The following is a 14,894-nucleotide window of genomic DNA, read 5'->3' on the forward strand; positions in this document are numbered from 1 at the left end:
ATATTAAGCTATATTCAATCAATATTTAATGTAATATGGGACAGCACAATGTACTAAGTGACATAAGGGATCCAGGGAGGTCTAAGATAATGTTCCCAATCTCAGGTAGAGAAAGATGCTGAATGCACAGGAGAAGACAAGTGATTTTGCAAGTTACAAATAAGATTTAGATGAGTTGTCCAGACAGTGAGTTCTCTGCACATTCAGAGAGAGCTACGATTACCAGAAAGACTTCACAGAGGAAGTGGAACTTAAGTAGGGTCTTAAAGAATGGTAGAATTTATATAAGTGAATTGTAAAGAGAGGGAAATTTTAGATGCCGGGGTTAATGCAAAGCATCTGCCATAAAGCAGAGTGATTAGATCAGAGAGTGAATGCCTGGTGTGGGGGATTTGCATGGGGAACGGGCACTCACATAGAGCAATGCAGAGAGAATTGGGGTAAACTGGATATCCATTGCAGAGGTCCTCCAATCATTTAAACTTTACTTGATTGGCAATTGGAAGCAACTGAAGATTTTGGAGCAAGTAAAATGACAATAAAAATTACTATTTTGAAGATTAATGTAGTAGTAGTGTGTATGCTGAGAAAAAAATTGAATGTATGGACACCAAGGGGGGAAAGCTGCGGGGGGCGGGGGTGGGATGAATTGGGAGATTGGGACTGACATATATACACTAATATGTATAAAATAGATAGCTAATAAGAACCTCCTATATAAAAAAAAATTCAAAAAAATGCAATTTTAAAACAGGTAAAAAAAAAAAGAAGCGTGAGCCAATGTGAGATAGAGGATGCTGCGTGCACAGTTAGGAGGTTTATATAATGGTCCAAGCACAAGGTGAGGAGGACATGCATGTACTGGGGTTGTGACCGTGGGAAGAAAGGAAAGGAAAAGATGGAGAAATGAAGATGAAGAAAAGGAAGGGTGCAAAATAAAAGGTTGCAAAGTCAGGATGAACAGGATAAGGAGTTGAGGCAGAAAAAGAAGACAAAGCCTGCACATCTGCAACAGTGATGGCACGATTGACAGAAATAGAATAGAGATCGTACTAATTGGATGTTATATCATCGTATTTCACAACTTTGAAATTTGGTATTTCATGTATATAGTTTGTATGGTAATTCCATTGATTAAATTATTTTATTAACTAGATGCTCCATTCCTTAATCATGCCAGATATCAGAGCATACTCTATGCAGAGTCTATTCATATTGACATCAGCAAGAGATAGAGGGATGCTTATTCTGCAGAGAAACCAGTTAGCTCTTGGTTACTTTGTAGGACACCATTCTGGGACACCAATATTGATAATGAAGGAGTTTGCCTGTGCCTTCTTCAGTAGCTGGACCTCTGGGGAAGAAAGTACAATGGCTAAGAGAGAAATGAGCTTGAGCATCAAACAGCTTCTGAAGACTTTTAAGGAGGTTGACTATTCCTGGGAACTTTGTTGAAGACTGTGCTATCTTTTCTGGAGATAAGGGTGGATAAATGGGCTAAAGGCAATACAATAAAGTTCCATAATTACGGCACTTGGTGGATATGCAGAGGTGTAATCTCAGCCAACTTCCTATTCTTTCCACAGTGACTCTGAGCTCTACTTCACACAGAATAGGAGGAAAATATTGGAAGGCTCAGTATATAGAGTATGTTGATGCAACTTTTACTCGAAGAAAAAGACTCTCTGAGGCAGAAGCCCACCTTGGAATTCTTGGTACAGTGAAACCATCCGTCATGTTTTGAACAGGGGAAATGTTTTAGTAGGACATGCACACCTAACATGGAATGACTCTTCTCCTGTTCCTATCCACTTCTCTCTTTTCATCCTCTTACCTCTCCTTCTCTTAATATTTCTTAGGTCCCATCATCAAGGCAGAGGTGGGTGATACTCTGTTAGTGACCTTTGCTAACAAAGCCGACAAGGTCTACAGTATTTTGCCCCACGGTGTGATCTATGACAAGGCCTCTGATGCAGCCCCAAATGTAGATGGTAAGTCCCAGCCTCAGCCTTGGTAGGAAACAGGATGAGTGAGCAAAGGACTTAGAACTGGACAGACCTGGTTCAAATCCTGGTCCCTTTACTTACCAGCCCTGTGAGCTTGAGCAGCTATTTCAAATTTCTGAACCTTATTCTTCTCACCTTTCAAATGCAGACAATGACACTCACCTCATAGGGCTTTGGGAAAGGATGGAGAGAATTTAGGACAGGGTCTGGCCCACAGTAGGTACTTAGGAAGTGTTAATGCCTTTCCTTTTCCCTCAGTAATGTAATAAATCTCAAAGTGATCTGCTTTCACAGTCGCCCCCACTTCTCTAAGATGGAGAGCTTTTCTGCTGCATTTGGATGGGATCTGTGGCTGAAGGCTGAAAGGGAACTCTGATTTCCAATGTTTTGTTGAAATCAAAATCTTACACGTGGTCTTTGCTTTGTCCCTATCGACAAATATTTATTTAAAACCAGTATTATGCGCTTACCATCATACACGGCCTCTCCCAATCACAGAGTATGTAGCACAGACTCTCTACATGTAATAAAGGCATCTTCTACCCAGTGGCTGCAGGAATTATCCTTCCATTCATTATACTGCTTTTGGGAAACTCCTGGTCGCGTTGGAAGCCTTCCCCATCACTACAACAGACATCATGACTCCTGGGATACTTACTTCTTCATGCCTAAGTATGAGGCCAGTCACAGTCCAGAGCAGGTGATGGGGAGGGGACAGAGAAGGAAGGAATGGAGGGAGTATTCCCCCTCTCTACACCCACCCTCTCCTCCCCCTGCTGCAGCAACATTTCCTGTGCCTGCAGTCTCTTCCTTGGTCAAAATGCTCACAATGACTTTTGTGTGTGTGCAGGAAGAACACTAGTGACAGCACAAATGTCCACATTTTCTATTGTTTAATTCAGAAAACTTACTGGGCACCTTTTTGCCAGGCTCTGGACAAGATACAGAAAGTCTCTGGCCCCAGTCTAGTTGGAGAGATTCAATGTGTTCATCTGGCAATATAATGTGAGGGCTAAGTGCAAAGTCTTTGGAATCAGACAGCCCTGAATTTGAATCCCAGACCTGCCATTTATCAGCTTCGTTACCTTGGGCCTTCGCTTACCTCCTCTAACTTGTAGTTATTTGGGTTATTCCTAGATCAACCTTCTAGATTTCAAACTCTTTAAAGATAGGTCTCTTGTTTAACTTATTGGGGTATCCTCTGCAAGGCCAAGTATAATATATTCCACATGGAAGGTACTCAATGATATTTTATGAATTTACATTTATATATTAATATATAAATGGGCAATTATCGCTCTTCTAACATTTGCTAAACCTGGTAATTGAGTAAGAAGTAGTATCTGTGAAGATCTTAAATGTAATCTGTGAAGAAGATAATCCTTTGATATAAGCTTCTATCTCATGAAACAGCAGATTATGGCAGTGGCCTCCCTGGTAGGATACAGTGAAAATAACTGTCCTTCCACAAAGTACTTCATCAGAGAGAGACATACCAGGGCTGGAAGACCCAGTGTGACAAGTTTAGTGTTCTTGGCTGTTGCTTTGAATAACTGTTTCATTTATCTCCTCAGGATTTCTGAAGCCAGGGGCACACGTTAAGCCAGGTGAAACTTTCACATACAGGTGGACGGTGCCTGAAAGCATAAGCCCAACAGCTGATGATCCCCCCTGTCTGACCTATCTTTACTTCTCAGCTGTTGAGCCAATCAACGACACCAGCTCTGGCCTTGTAGGGCCTTTGCTAGTCTGTAAGAAGGGCATTCTCAATGCTGATGGGACACAGGTAGGCCATCAAAGGTCACCAAGTTTTTCTCAGGGTTGTATGTGAGAGAGATCAGTAATATGGCTAGAGGGTAAATATTAATAAAGAGTCAGTTACAAAAAGTGATTTTTCCTCATTGCTCGTGAAATTGACTTCTACTAAATGAGGATTTTATTTTATTTTGTTTTTCCTAAATGTAACATCTGAATTTTAATTTAAGGTAATTTTAATGTAATTAAACTTTTAATTTTCAGATCTTAAATGTAAATTTAAGATCTGAAAGTTACATATGCCCAAGTAGAAAACCAGGATTTCTGCTTGTTGTGGCTGGAATTTGGTGGGTCTCTTTCCCTGTGCATTGCTTTGATTCTAGAAGCTTCAGAGATCTATATGAAATGCAAATTGGGATCTTTTGGGGCAGCAAGTTTTCTCAAACTTGGCCACACATTGGAATCACCTGGGGACCTTGTAAACATCCTTTATTCAGGTGTTCCAGACCAATTAACTCAGAATCTCCAGGTGACTCCAATGTGCAGCCAAGTTTGAGAACCCCTGTAGCTCACCACTGTAATCTAGAAATTAGTCACTATGACCAAAGGAACTAGAAAGCAAGTAGATTGTTTCTTGCAAGTCCCAACTTAGAAGTTTCGATTAAGCCACACTGATTAGTGTGGCAAAGCATAGCATTTCAAGCTATGTCTGCATGATATTAAACACATTGATGACAAAAGGAAAAGCCAGCCATTTAACCATTTTAAATTACTTTACCAAGCAGAAACAGCAAGCTATTTATTTAAATGGTATATTTTGTAATATTTGGCATTAATCCTAGTTCTGTAGAGAAAAAGAACCATTAGGATGTGTATATAGATAGAAAGAAAACTATTATAAGGAGTTGGCTCACATGACTAGGGAGGATGACAAGTTTCAAGATCTGCAGGGTGAGTCACAGAAAGAGACCCGGGAGACCCAAAAGGCCATCAGGCTCAAGACCCAGGAGGAGCCTGTGTTTGAGTTTGAGTCCAAAGGCAGGAAAAAGCTGTTGTTCCAGTTCAAAAGCAGGAGGAATCCCCATTTACTTGTGAGGGGGTCAGACTTTTTGTTGTTGTGCTAAGGCCTTCAACTGATTGGATGAGGCCCACCCACATTAAGGAGGGCAATCTGCTTTACTCAGTCTACTGAATCAAATGTTAATCTCATCCAAGCACACCCTCATGGAAACAGCTAGAATAAGGTTTGACCAAATATCTGGGCACCCTATAGCCCAGTCAAGTTGGCACATAAAATTAATCATTACACAGGGTCCTATCACTTACCTTCTAACTTCCTGGGCTAATATCCCACTTTTATAGACCCAGTTACATTCCAAATAGCTCTCAGATGATGAGATTCTTCAAGTGAACTCCTTTCAATGGTTCCTTCTCATCTTGTGGACAATTGCAATCACAGTTAATAACAGTTAACATTGAGTACTTAGTATTTGCCAGATGTTGTTTTGAGTGTTCTACCTATAGTATCTAATTTACCTTCCAAAAACACATGAAGTAGGGACTACTCATATCCTCAGTTTGCAAATGAGGGAATTAGGACTTAGAGAAGACAAGTCATTTGTCCCAGTTTTCACAGCATGTAAGCAGAATGGCACTAGAACCCAAGATCTTTTAAAATATGTTTGACCCCTTGTCTGCCCCCCAATTTTTTATATTGTATTTTGAAAAATTTTAAGCCTATATTGTTTCTTTCCATAGCCAATGATCTTAAATTATTGCTTTCTAAAACACCATGTGATAAAAGCAGTAAGTGTACATAAGGTATAGTAAGAACATAAAGCAAAGAATACCCTTATCTTCAATGAAGAGTTAAAGCTTCACAGGGGTGGGACAGCTAAGCTGACCCTTGAAGTTGGATTACAGTGGGAGACCATCAAAGTTGAGGGGGTACACGCATAAAGGACAGAGACTTGCTGAACCTAGCAAGTTCAGATTGCTGCAAGGATCTTGGCCTTACTTCGGTTCAAGTGCCAGGAGGGAAGGGTTGAGAGATGAGGCTGAACAGGTAGGCAGGGACTGATCACTGTGAGTTTAGATTGTATTCTCCAGATTAAGTAGAGAGATATGATCTGCTGAGGATCCTTCTGGAGCAGGCAGCAGGATGAAGGGTAGATTGGAAGGGAGCACATTAAAGAAGGGAAGATGGTTGAGGGACAGAAAATACAGTTACCTCTCTGGTTCAGCTTTAAAGAAAAGTAGATTTCAGCAGTTCAAGATGTTGTTTGGTCAGACATGCTCAAAAAAGATGGATTAGGAATATACACAGTGGGAGGTAACCCCTGAATTTCAACTCAAATTAACATAACATAGCAAAGTCCATGGATTACATGAATTCATTATTTCACTTAAAAACACCTATTGAGTGCCTACTTTTCCAGTCATTTTTGTTGGAGCTGGGGATACAGAGAGGGACCCAAAACTTCCCTACTCTCACAAAACCTACATTGAAGTGGGGCAACATCAGAAAATATAAGTGCATAAATAAAATATAATTTCAGGTGGAGATAAGTGCTATGAAGAAAAGTAAAGTGTGGTAAAGTAAAGTGAGTGAGTTTGCAGGCAGGATGGAAGATGAGTGACTGTTTTGTATAGGGTGGTCAGGGAAGGGCACTCTGACGAGGTGATGTTTGTGTAGGGAATGGAACAGAATAAAGGAGTGAGCCAGGCAAGACCTAGGAGAACCTCCTAGACAATGGGAACAGCACATACAAAGGCCCTGAGGCAGGAATGAAGTTGGTGTGTTCACAGAAGAGCAAAAGGCCAGGGTAGCTGGAATAAGTTAGGGGGTGAATACACGGAGATGAGGCCAGAGAGAGAGGCCGAGGCCAGGACTTGGAGTCTAGGGTAAGGAAAATAAGTCAGTGATGACCAGCCTGAAAATAGGAGTACCACAGGGAAGGAAAGCTTCTGAGCAATGACTTATTTCCTCTGAGGAGGTCACGAGGACAGGGAGAAGGATATAATGAGGAAGATGTTGGGTGTAGAATGAATTTATCAGAATCCTGATTTACAAAATGACCTAGTAAATCTATGGCTGACATTGACCCTAATTTACTTTGTGTTAATTTTGAAAGTGAAGTAGAGCTAAGAAGTCCTCCAAGCTGTACTTTAATACATTCATTTCTTTCTTCTCTGTAGAATGGAATAGACAAGGAATTTTACCTATTATTCACAGTCTTTGATGAGAATCTGAGCAGGTATCTTGATGAAAATATTCAGAAGTTTACCTGGCGTCCCTTCAGTGTTGACAAGGAGGACAAAGAGTTTGTGAAGTCCAACCGAATGCATGGTATGAAAAATGTTTTTCCCTCCTGTAAAGGAAAGTTATAATTGCATTTGAAGTGAAAATGTTTGGAATGCTTTATCTTAAGTTTGGTTTCTTGGGTATTGTTCTTGGTCATGAGTAAAATATTTCGTGGCTTCAGACGCACAAGGTATGGTGAAACCTCCCTGTCTCTAGAGATGTGAAACTTAATATTTCTAAAGCCTTAGGTAAAGCAATATAAAATTTGAACTAGCAAAGATCGCAGTACATCATAAATGTAGAAAATTACTGACAAAATGCCCTCCCTTGGGTTTGCAATAATGTCATTAAGTCTGATAATCCAGCTGATAGTTGGAGATAATTATTATCCAGCAAGGCATCTCTTAACAAGTTGTATGTATAACTATCTAAAGTGTTAATTTGTAAAACATTAGCCATTCCTATCCAAGATCTTCATGTAGGAGAAATTAGTTAATTATCCTTCTCTGTCTCTTTTATATCAGCTGTTAACAATAGCAAACCCACATTGTAATTGGTGTAACATGGGATTCTTGTTAGTCTTGGAGAGATTACCCAAGGTGGCAGAGTAATGCACAAGAGTCCAAACTCAAATGGCCACCAGAGTGTGGAGTCAACAAAAATGCCTAGAGGGAAGAGATCAAGGTGGTGGAGTAGGAGAATGTGGAACTCATCTCCTCCCACAAACACATCAAAACCACATCTACAGGATACAGAGGAAGATGGCAGAAGAGTAAGACGTGAAGATCACTTTCCTCCCCACAGATACATCAGAAATAAATCTACACGTGAAACAACTCCTACAGAACACCTACTGAACGCTCGCAGAAGACCTCGGACCTCCCAAAAGGCAAGAAACTCCCCACGTACCTGGGTAGGGCAAAAGAAAAAAGAAAAAACAGAGAGAAAAGAATAGGGACGGGACCTGCACCAGTGGGAGGGAGCTGTGAAGGAGGAAAGGTTTCCACACACTAGGAAGCCCCCCCGGGGGGAGACTGCGGGTGGCGATGGGGGGAAGCTTCAGAGCCACAGAGGAGAGCGCAGCAACAGGGGTGCTGAGGGCAAAGCGGAGAGATTCCCGCACAGAGGATCGGTGCGGACCAGCACTCACCAGCCCAAGAGGCTTGTCTGCTCACCTGCCGGGACGGACGGGGGCTGGGAGCTGACGCTCGGGCTTCGGAGGACAGATCCCAGGGAGAGGACTGGGGTTGGCTGCGTGAACACACCCTGAAGGGGCTAATGCGCCACAGCTAGCTGGGAGGGAGTCCAGGAAAAAGTCTGGAGCTGCCGAAGACACAGGAGAATTTTTCTTCCCTCTTTGTTTCCTGTTGCGCGAAGAGAGGGGATTAAGAGCGCTGCTTAAAGGAGCTCCAGAGATGGGCGCGAGCCGCGGCTAACAGCGCGGACCCCAGAGACGGGCATGAGACGCTAAGGCTGCTGCTGCTGCCACCAAGAAGTGTATGTGCGAGCACAGGGCACTATACACAACTCCCTTCCCAGGAGCCTGTGCAGCCCGCCACTGCCAGAGTCCCGTGATCCAGGGACAACTTCCCCGGGAGAACACACGGCGCGCCGCAGGCTGGTGCAATGTCATGCTGGCCTCTGCTGTCGCAGGCTTGTCCCACACTCTGTCCCCCTCTGTCCCCCTGGCCTGAGAGAGCCAGAGCCCCCCAATCAGCTGCTCCTTTAACCCCATCCTGAGCGAAGAACAGATGCCCTCAGGCAACCTACACGCAGAGGCAGGTCCAAATCCAAAGCTGAACCCCAGGAGCTGTGCGAACAAAGAAGAGAAAGGGAAATCTCTCCCAGCAGCCTCAGGAGCAGCAGATTAAATCTCCACAATCAACTTGATGTACCCTGCATCTGTGGAATACCTGAATAGACAACGAAACATCCCAAATTGAGGAGGTGGACTTTAGGAGCAGTGATATATATATGTATTTTTTCCTTTTTCTCCTTCTGTGAGTGTGTTTGTGTATGTTTCTGTGTGTGATTTTGTCTGTATAGCTTTGCTTTTACCATTTCTCCTAGGGTTCTGTCTGTCCGTCTTTTTGGTTTTTTTAGTATAGTTTTTAGCACTGGTTATCATTGGTGGACTTGTTTATGGTATGGTTGCTCTCTTCTTTCTTTCTTTTTTTAAATTACTTTAAAAATTATTTTTAATAATTATTTTTTATTTTAGTAACTATTTTATTTTACCTTCTTCTTCCTTTCTTTCTTTTTTTTCTCCCTTTTATTCTGAGCCATGTGGAGGACAGGCTCTTGGTGTCCGAGCCAGGCATTAGGGCTGTGCCTCTGGGGTGGGAGAGCCAAGTTCAGGACATTGGTCCACAAGAGACCTCCCAGCTCCATGTAATATCAAATGGTGAAAATCTCCCAGAGATCTCCATCTCAATGCCAAGACCCAGCTCCACTCAACAACCAGCAAGCTACAGTGCTGGACACCCTATGCCAAACAACTAACAAGACAGGAACACAACCCTACCCATTACCAGAGAGGCTACCTAAAATCATAATAAGCCCACAGACACCCCAAAACACAGCACCAGACGTGGACCTGCCCACCAGAAAGACAAGATCCAGTCTCATTTACCAGAACACAGGCACTAGCCCCCTCCACCAGGAAGCCTACACAACACAGTGAACCAACCTTAGCCATTGGGGGCAGATACCAAAAACAACGGGAACTACGAACCTGCAGCCTGTGAAAAGGAGACGCCAAACACAGTAAGTTAAGCAAAATGAGAAGAAAGAGAAACTCAGAGCAGATGAAGGAGCAAGGTAAAAACCCACCAGACCTAATAAATGAAGAGGAAATAGGCAGTCTACCTGAAAAAAACTCAGAATAATGATAATAAAGATGATCCAAAATCTTGGAAATAGAATGGAGAAAATACAAGAAATGTTTAACAAGGAACTAGAAGAACTAAAGAGCAAACAAACAGTGATGAACAGCACAATGAATGTAATTAAAAATTCTCTAGAAGGGATCAAGAGCAGAATAACTGAGACAGAAGAATGAATAAGTGACCTGGAAGATAAAATAGTGGAAATAACTACTGCAGAGCAGAATAAAGAACAAAGAATGAAAAGAGTTGAGAACAGTCTCGGAGACCTCTGGGACAACATTAAACGCACCAACATTCGAATTATAGGAGTCCCAGAAGAAGAAGAGAAAAAGAAAGGGACTGAGAAAATATTTGAAGAGATTATAGTTGAAAACTTCCATAATATGAGAAAGGAAATAGTTAATCAAGTCCAGGAAGCACAGAGAGTCCTATGTAGGATAAATCCAAGGAGAAACACACCAAGACACATATTAATCAAACTATCAAAAATTAAATACAAAGAAAAAGTATTAAAAGCAACAAGGGAAAAACAACAAATAACATACAAGGGAATCCCCATAAGGTTAACAGCTGATCGTTCAGCAGAAACTCTGTAAGCCAGAAGGGAGGAGCAGGACATATCTAAAGTGATGAAGGGGAAAAACCTACAACCAAGATTACTCTACCCAACAAGGATCTCATTCAGATTTGACAGAGAAATTAAAACCTGTATAGACAAGCAAAAGCTAAGAGAATTCAGCACCACCAAACCAGCTTTACAACAAATGCTAAAGGAACTTCACCAGGCAGGAAACACAAGAGAAGGAAAAGACCTACAATCACAAACCCAAAACAATTAAGAAAATGGTAATAGGAACATACATATTGATAAACACTTAAATGTAAATGGATTAAGTGCTCCAACTGAAAGACATAGACTGGCTGAATGTATACAAAAACAAAACTCGTATATATGCTGTCTACAAGAGACCAACTTCAGACCTAGGGACACATACAGACTGAAAGTGAGGGAATGCAAAAAGATATTCCATGAAAATGGAAATCAGAAGAAAGCTGGGGTAGCAATTCTCATATCAGACAAAATACACTTTAAAATAAAGACTATTACAAGAGACAAAGAAGGACACTACATAATGATCAAGGGATCGATCCAAGAAGAAGATATAACAATTGTAAATATTTATGCACCCAACATAGAAGAACCTCAATACATAAGGCAAATACTAACAGCCATAAAAGGGGAAATCGACAGTAACACAAGCAGAGTAGGGGACTTTAACACCCCACTTTCACCAATGGACACATCATCCAAAATGAAAATAAAGAAGGAAACAGAAGCTTTAAATGATACATTAAACAAGATGGACTTAATTGATATTTATAGGCCATTCCATCCAAAAACAACAGAATACACATTTTTCTCAAGTGCTCATGGAACATTCTCCAGGATAGATCATATCTTGGGTCACAGATCAAGCCTTGATAAATTTAAGAAAATTGAAATCTTATCAAGTATCTTTTCCGACCACAATGCTATGAGACTAGATATCAATTACAGGGAAAAACTGTAAAAAATACAAACACGTGGAGGCTAAACAATACACTGCTTAATAACCAAGAGATCACTGAAGAAATCAAAAAGAAAATCAAAAAATACCTAGAAACAAATGACAATGAAAACACGACGACCCAAAACCTATGGGACGCAGCAAAAGCAGTTCTAACAGGGAAGTTTATAGCAATACAATCCTACCGTAAGAAACAGGAAACATCTCAAATAAACAACCTAACCTTGCACCTAAAGCAATTAGAGAAAGAAGAACAAAAACCCCAAAGTTAGCAGAAGGAAAGGAATCATAAAAATCAGATCAGAAATAAATGAAAAAGAAATGTAGGAAACAATAGCAAAGATCAAGAAAACTAAAAGCTGGTTCTTTGAGAAGTTAAACAAAATTGATAAACCATTCACCGGACTCATCAAGAAAAAAAGGGAGAAGACTCAAAAAATAGAATTAGGAAAGAAAAAGGAGAAGTAACAAGTGACACTGCAGAAATACAAAGGATCATGAGAAATTACTACAAGAAATTCTATGCCAATAAAATGGACAACCTGGAAGAAATGGACAATTTCTTAGAAATGCACAACATGCCAAGACTGAACCAGGAAGAAATAGAAAATATGAACAGACAAATCACAAGCACTGAAATTGAAACTGTGGTTAAAAATCTTCCAACAAACAAAAGCCCAGGACCAGATAACTTCACAGGCGAATTCTATCAAACATTTAGAGAAGAGCTAACATCTATCCTTCTCAAACTCTTCCAAAATATAGCAGAGGGAGGAACACTCCCAAACTCATTCTACGAGGCCACCATCAGCCTGACACCAAAACCAGACAGAGATGTCACAAAGAAAGAAAACTACAGGCCAATATCACTGATAAACATAGATGTAAAACTCCTCAACAAAATACTAGCAAACAGAATCCAACAGCACATTAAAAGGATCATACACCATGATCAAGTGGGGGTTATCCCAGGAATGCAAGACTTCTTCAATATGCTCAAATCAATCAATGTGATACACCATATTAACAAATTGAAGGAGGAAAACAATATGATCATCTCAATAGATGCAGAGAAAGGTTTTGACAAAATTCAATACCCATTTATGATAAAAATCCTCCAGAAAGTAGTCATAGAGGGAACTTACCTCAACACAATAAAGGCCATATATAACAAACCCGCAGCCAAAATCCTCCTCAATGGTGAAAAACTGAAACCATTTCCACTAAGATCAGGAACAAGACAAGGTTGCCCACTCTCACCACTATTATAGTTTTGGAAGTTTTAGCCAGAGCAATCAGAGAAGAAAAAGAAATAAAAGGAATGCAAATTGGAAAAGAAGAAATAAAGCTGTCACTGTTTGCAGATGACATATACATAGAGTATGTATATGTCATATATGTATATGACATATAGTATATGACTATACATAGAGTATCCTAGAGATGCTACCAGAAAACTACTAGAGTTAATCAATGAATTTGGTAAAGTAGCAGGATACAAAATTAATGCACAGAAATCTCTTGTATTCCTATACGCTAATGATGAAAAATCTAAAAGTGAAATTCAGAAAACACTCCCGTTTACAACTGCAACAAAAAGAATAAAATATCTAGGAATAAACCTACCTAAGGAGACAAAAGACCTGTATGCAGAAAATTATAAGACACTGATGAAAGAAATTAAAGATGATACCAACAGATGGAGAGATATACCATGTTCTTGGATTGGAAGAATCAACATTGTGAAAATGACTATACTACCCCAAGCAATCTACAGATTCAGTGCAATCCCTGTCAAACTACCACTGGCATTTTTCACAGAACTAGAACAAAAAATTTCACAATATGTATGGAAACACAAAAGACCCCAAATAGCAAAAGCAGTCTTGAGAAAGAAAAACGGAGCTGGAGGAATCAGGCTCCCTGACTTCAGATTATACTACAAAGCTACAGTAATCAAGACAGTATAGTACTGGCACAAAAACAGAAATATAAATCAATGGAACAGGATAGAAATCCCAGAGACAAACCCACGTACATATGGTCACCTTATCTTTTATAAAGGAGGCAAGAATATACAGTGGAGAAAAAACAACCTCTTCAATAAGTGGTGCTGGGAAAACTGGACAGCTACATGTAAAAGAATGAAGTTAGAAGACTTTCTAACACCATACACAAAAATAAACTCAAAATGGATTAAAGACCTAAATGTAAGGCGAGACACTATCATACTCTTAGAGGAAAACATAGGCAGGACACTCTATGACATAAATCACAGCAAGATCCTTTTTCACCCACTTCCTAGAGAAATGGAAATAAAAACAAAAATAAACAAATGTGACCTGATGAAACTTAATAGCTTTTGCACAGCAAAGGAAGTCATAAATAGGATGAAAAGACAACCCTCAGAATGGGAGAAAATATTTGCTAATGAAGCAACTGACAAAGGATTAATCTCTACAATTTACAAGCAGCTTATGCAGCTCAATATGAAAAAAACAAAAAACCCAATCCAAAAATGGGCAGAAGACCTAAATAGACATTTCTCCAAAGAAGATATGCAGGTTGCCAGCAAACACATGAAAGTATGCTCAGTATCATTAATCATTAGAGAAATGCAAGTCAAAACTACAATGAGATATCATCTCACACTGATCAGAAGGGGCATCATCAAAAAATCTACAAACAATAAATGCTGGAGAGGCTGTGGAGAAAAGTGAGCCCTCTTGCACTGTTGGTGGGAATGTAAACTGATACAGCCACTATGGAGAACAGTATGGAGGTTCCTTAAAAAGCTAAAAATAGAACTACCATACGACCCAGCAATCCCACTACTGGGCATATACCCTGAGAAAACCATAGTTCAAAAAGAGTCATGTACCACAATGTTCATTGCAGCTCTATTTACAATAGCCAGGACATGGAAGCAACCTAAGTGTCCATCAACAGATGAATGGATGAAGAAGATGTGACACATATATACAATGGAATATTACTGAGCCATAAAAAGAAAGGAAATTGCGTTATTTGTAGTGAGGTGGATGGATCTAGAGTCTGTCATACAGAGTGAAGTAAGTCAGAAAGAGAAAAACAAATACTGTATGCTAACACATATATATGGAATCTTAAACAAACAAACAAAAAATGGTCATGAAGAAGCTAGGGGCAAGATGGGAATAAAGACGCAGAACTACTAGATTGATGTGATGTACCACATTAAGAAACTGAAATGTAAAAATTATATGATCACCTCAATAGATGCAGAAAAAGCTTTTGACAAAACTCAACACTCATTTATGATAAAAATTCTCCAGAAAGTTGGCATAGAGGGAACATACCTCAACATAATTAAGGCCATATATGACAGCTCCAC

The 14,894-nt window shown here is 40.1% G+C and overlaps 1 protein-coding gene across 1 annotated transcript in view; it reads left to right on the forward strand.

The window, feature by feature from the left end:
• Positions 1–14,894, forward strand: part of HEPHL1 (hephaestin like 1) — a 93,205-nt gene that overhangs the window by 44,143 nt on the left and 34,168 nt on the right. Inside the window, 5 exon segments of the mRNA XM_033420360.2 lie at positions 1,587–1,607; positions 1,609–1,715; positions 1,860–1,991; positions 3,581–3,792; positions 6,960–7,110. Coding sequence (XP_033276251.2) covers positions 1,587–1,607; positions 1,609–1,715; positions 1,860–1,991; positions 3,581–3,792; positions 6,960–7,110 — 623 coding nt within the window.

This window comes from Orcinus orca, chromosome 8 (assembly GCF_937001465.1).
Source record: "Orcinus orca chromosome 8, mOrcOrc1.1, whole genome shotgun sequence".
Taxonomy (NCBI): domain Eukaryota; kingdom Metazoa; phylum Chordata; class Mammalia; order Artiodactyla; family Delphinidae; genus Orcinus; species Orcinus orca.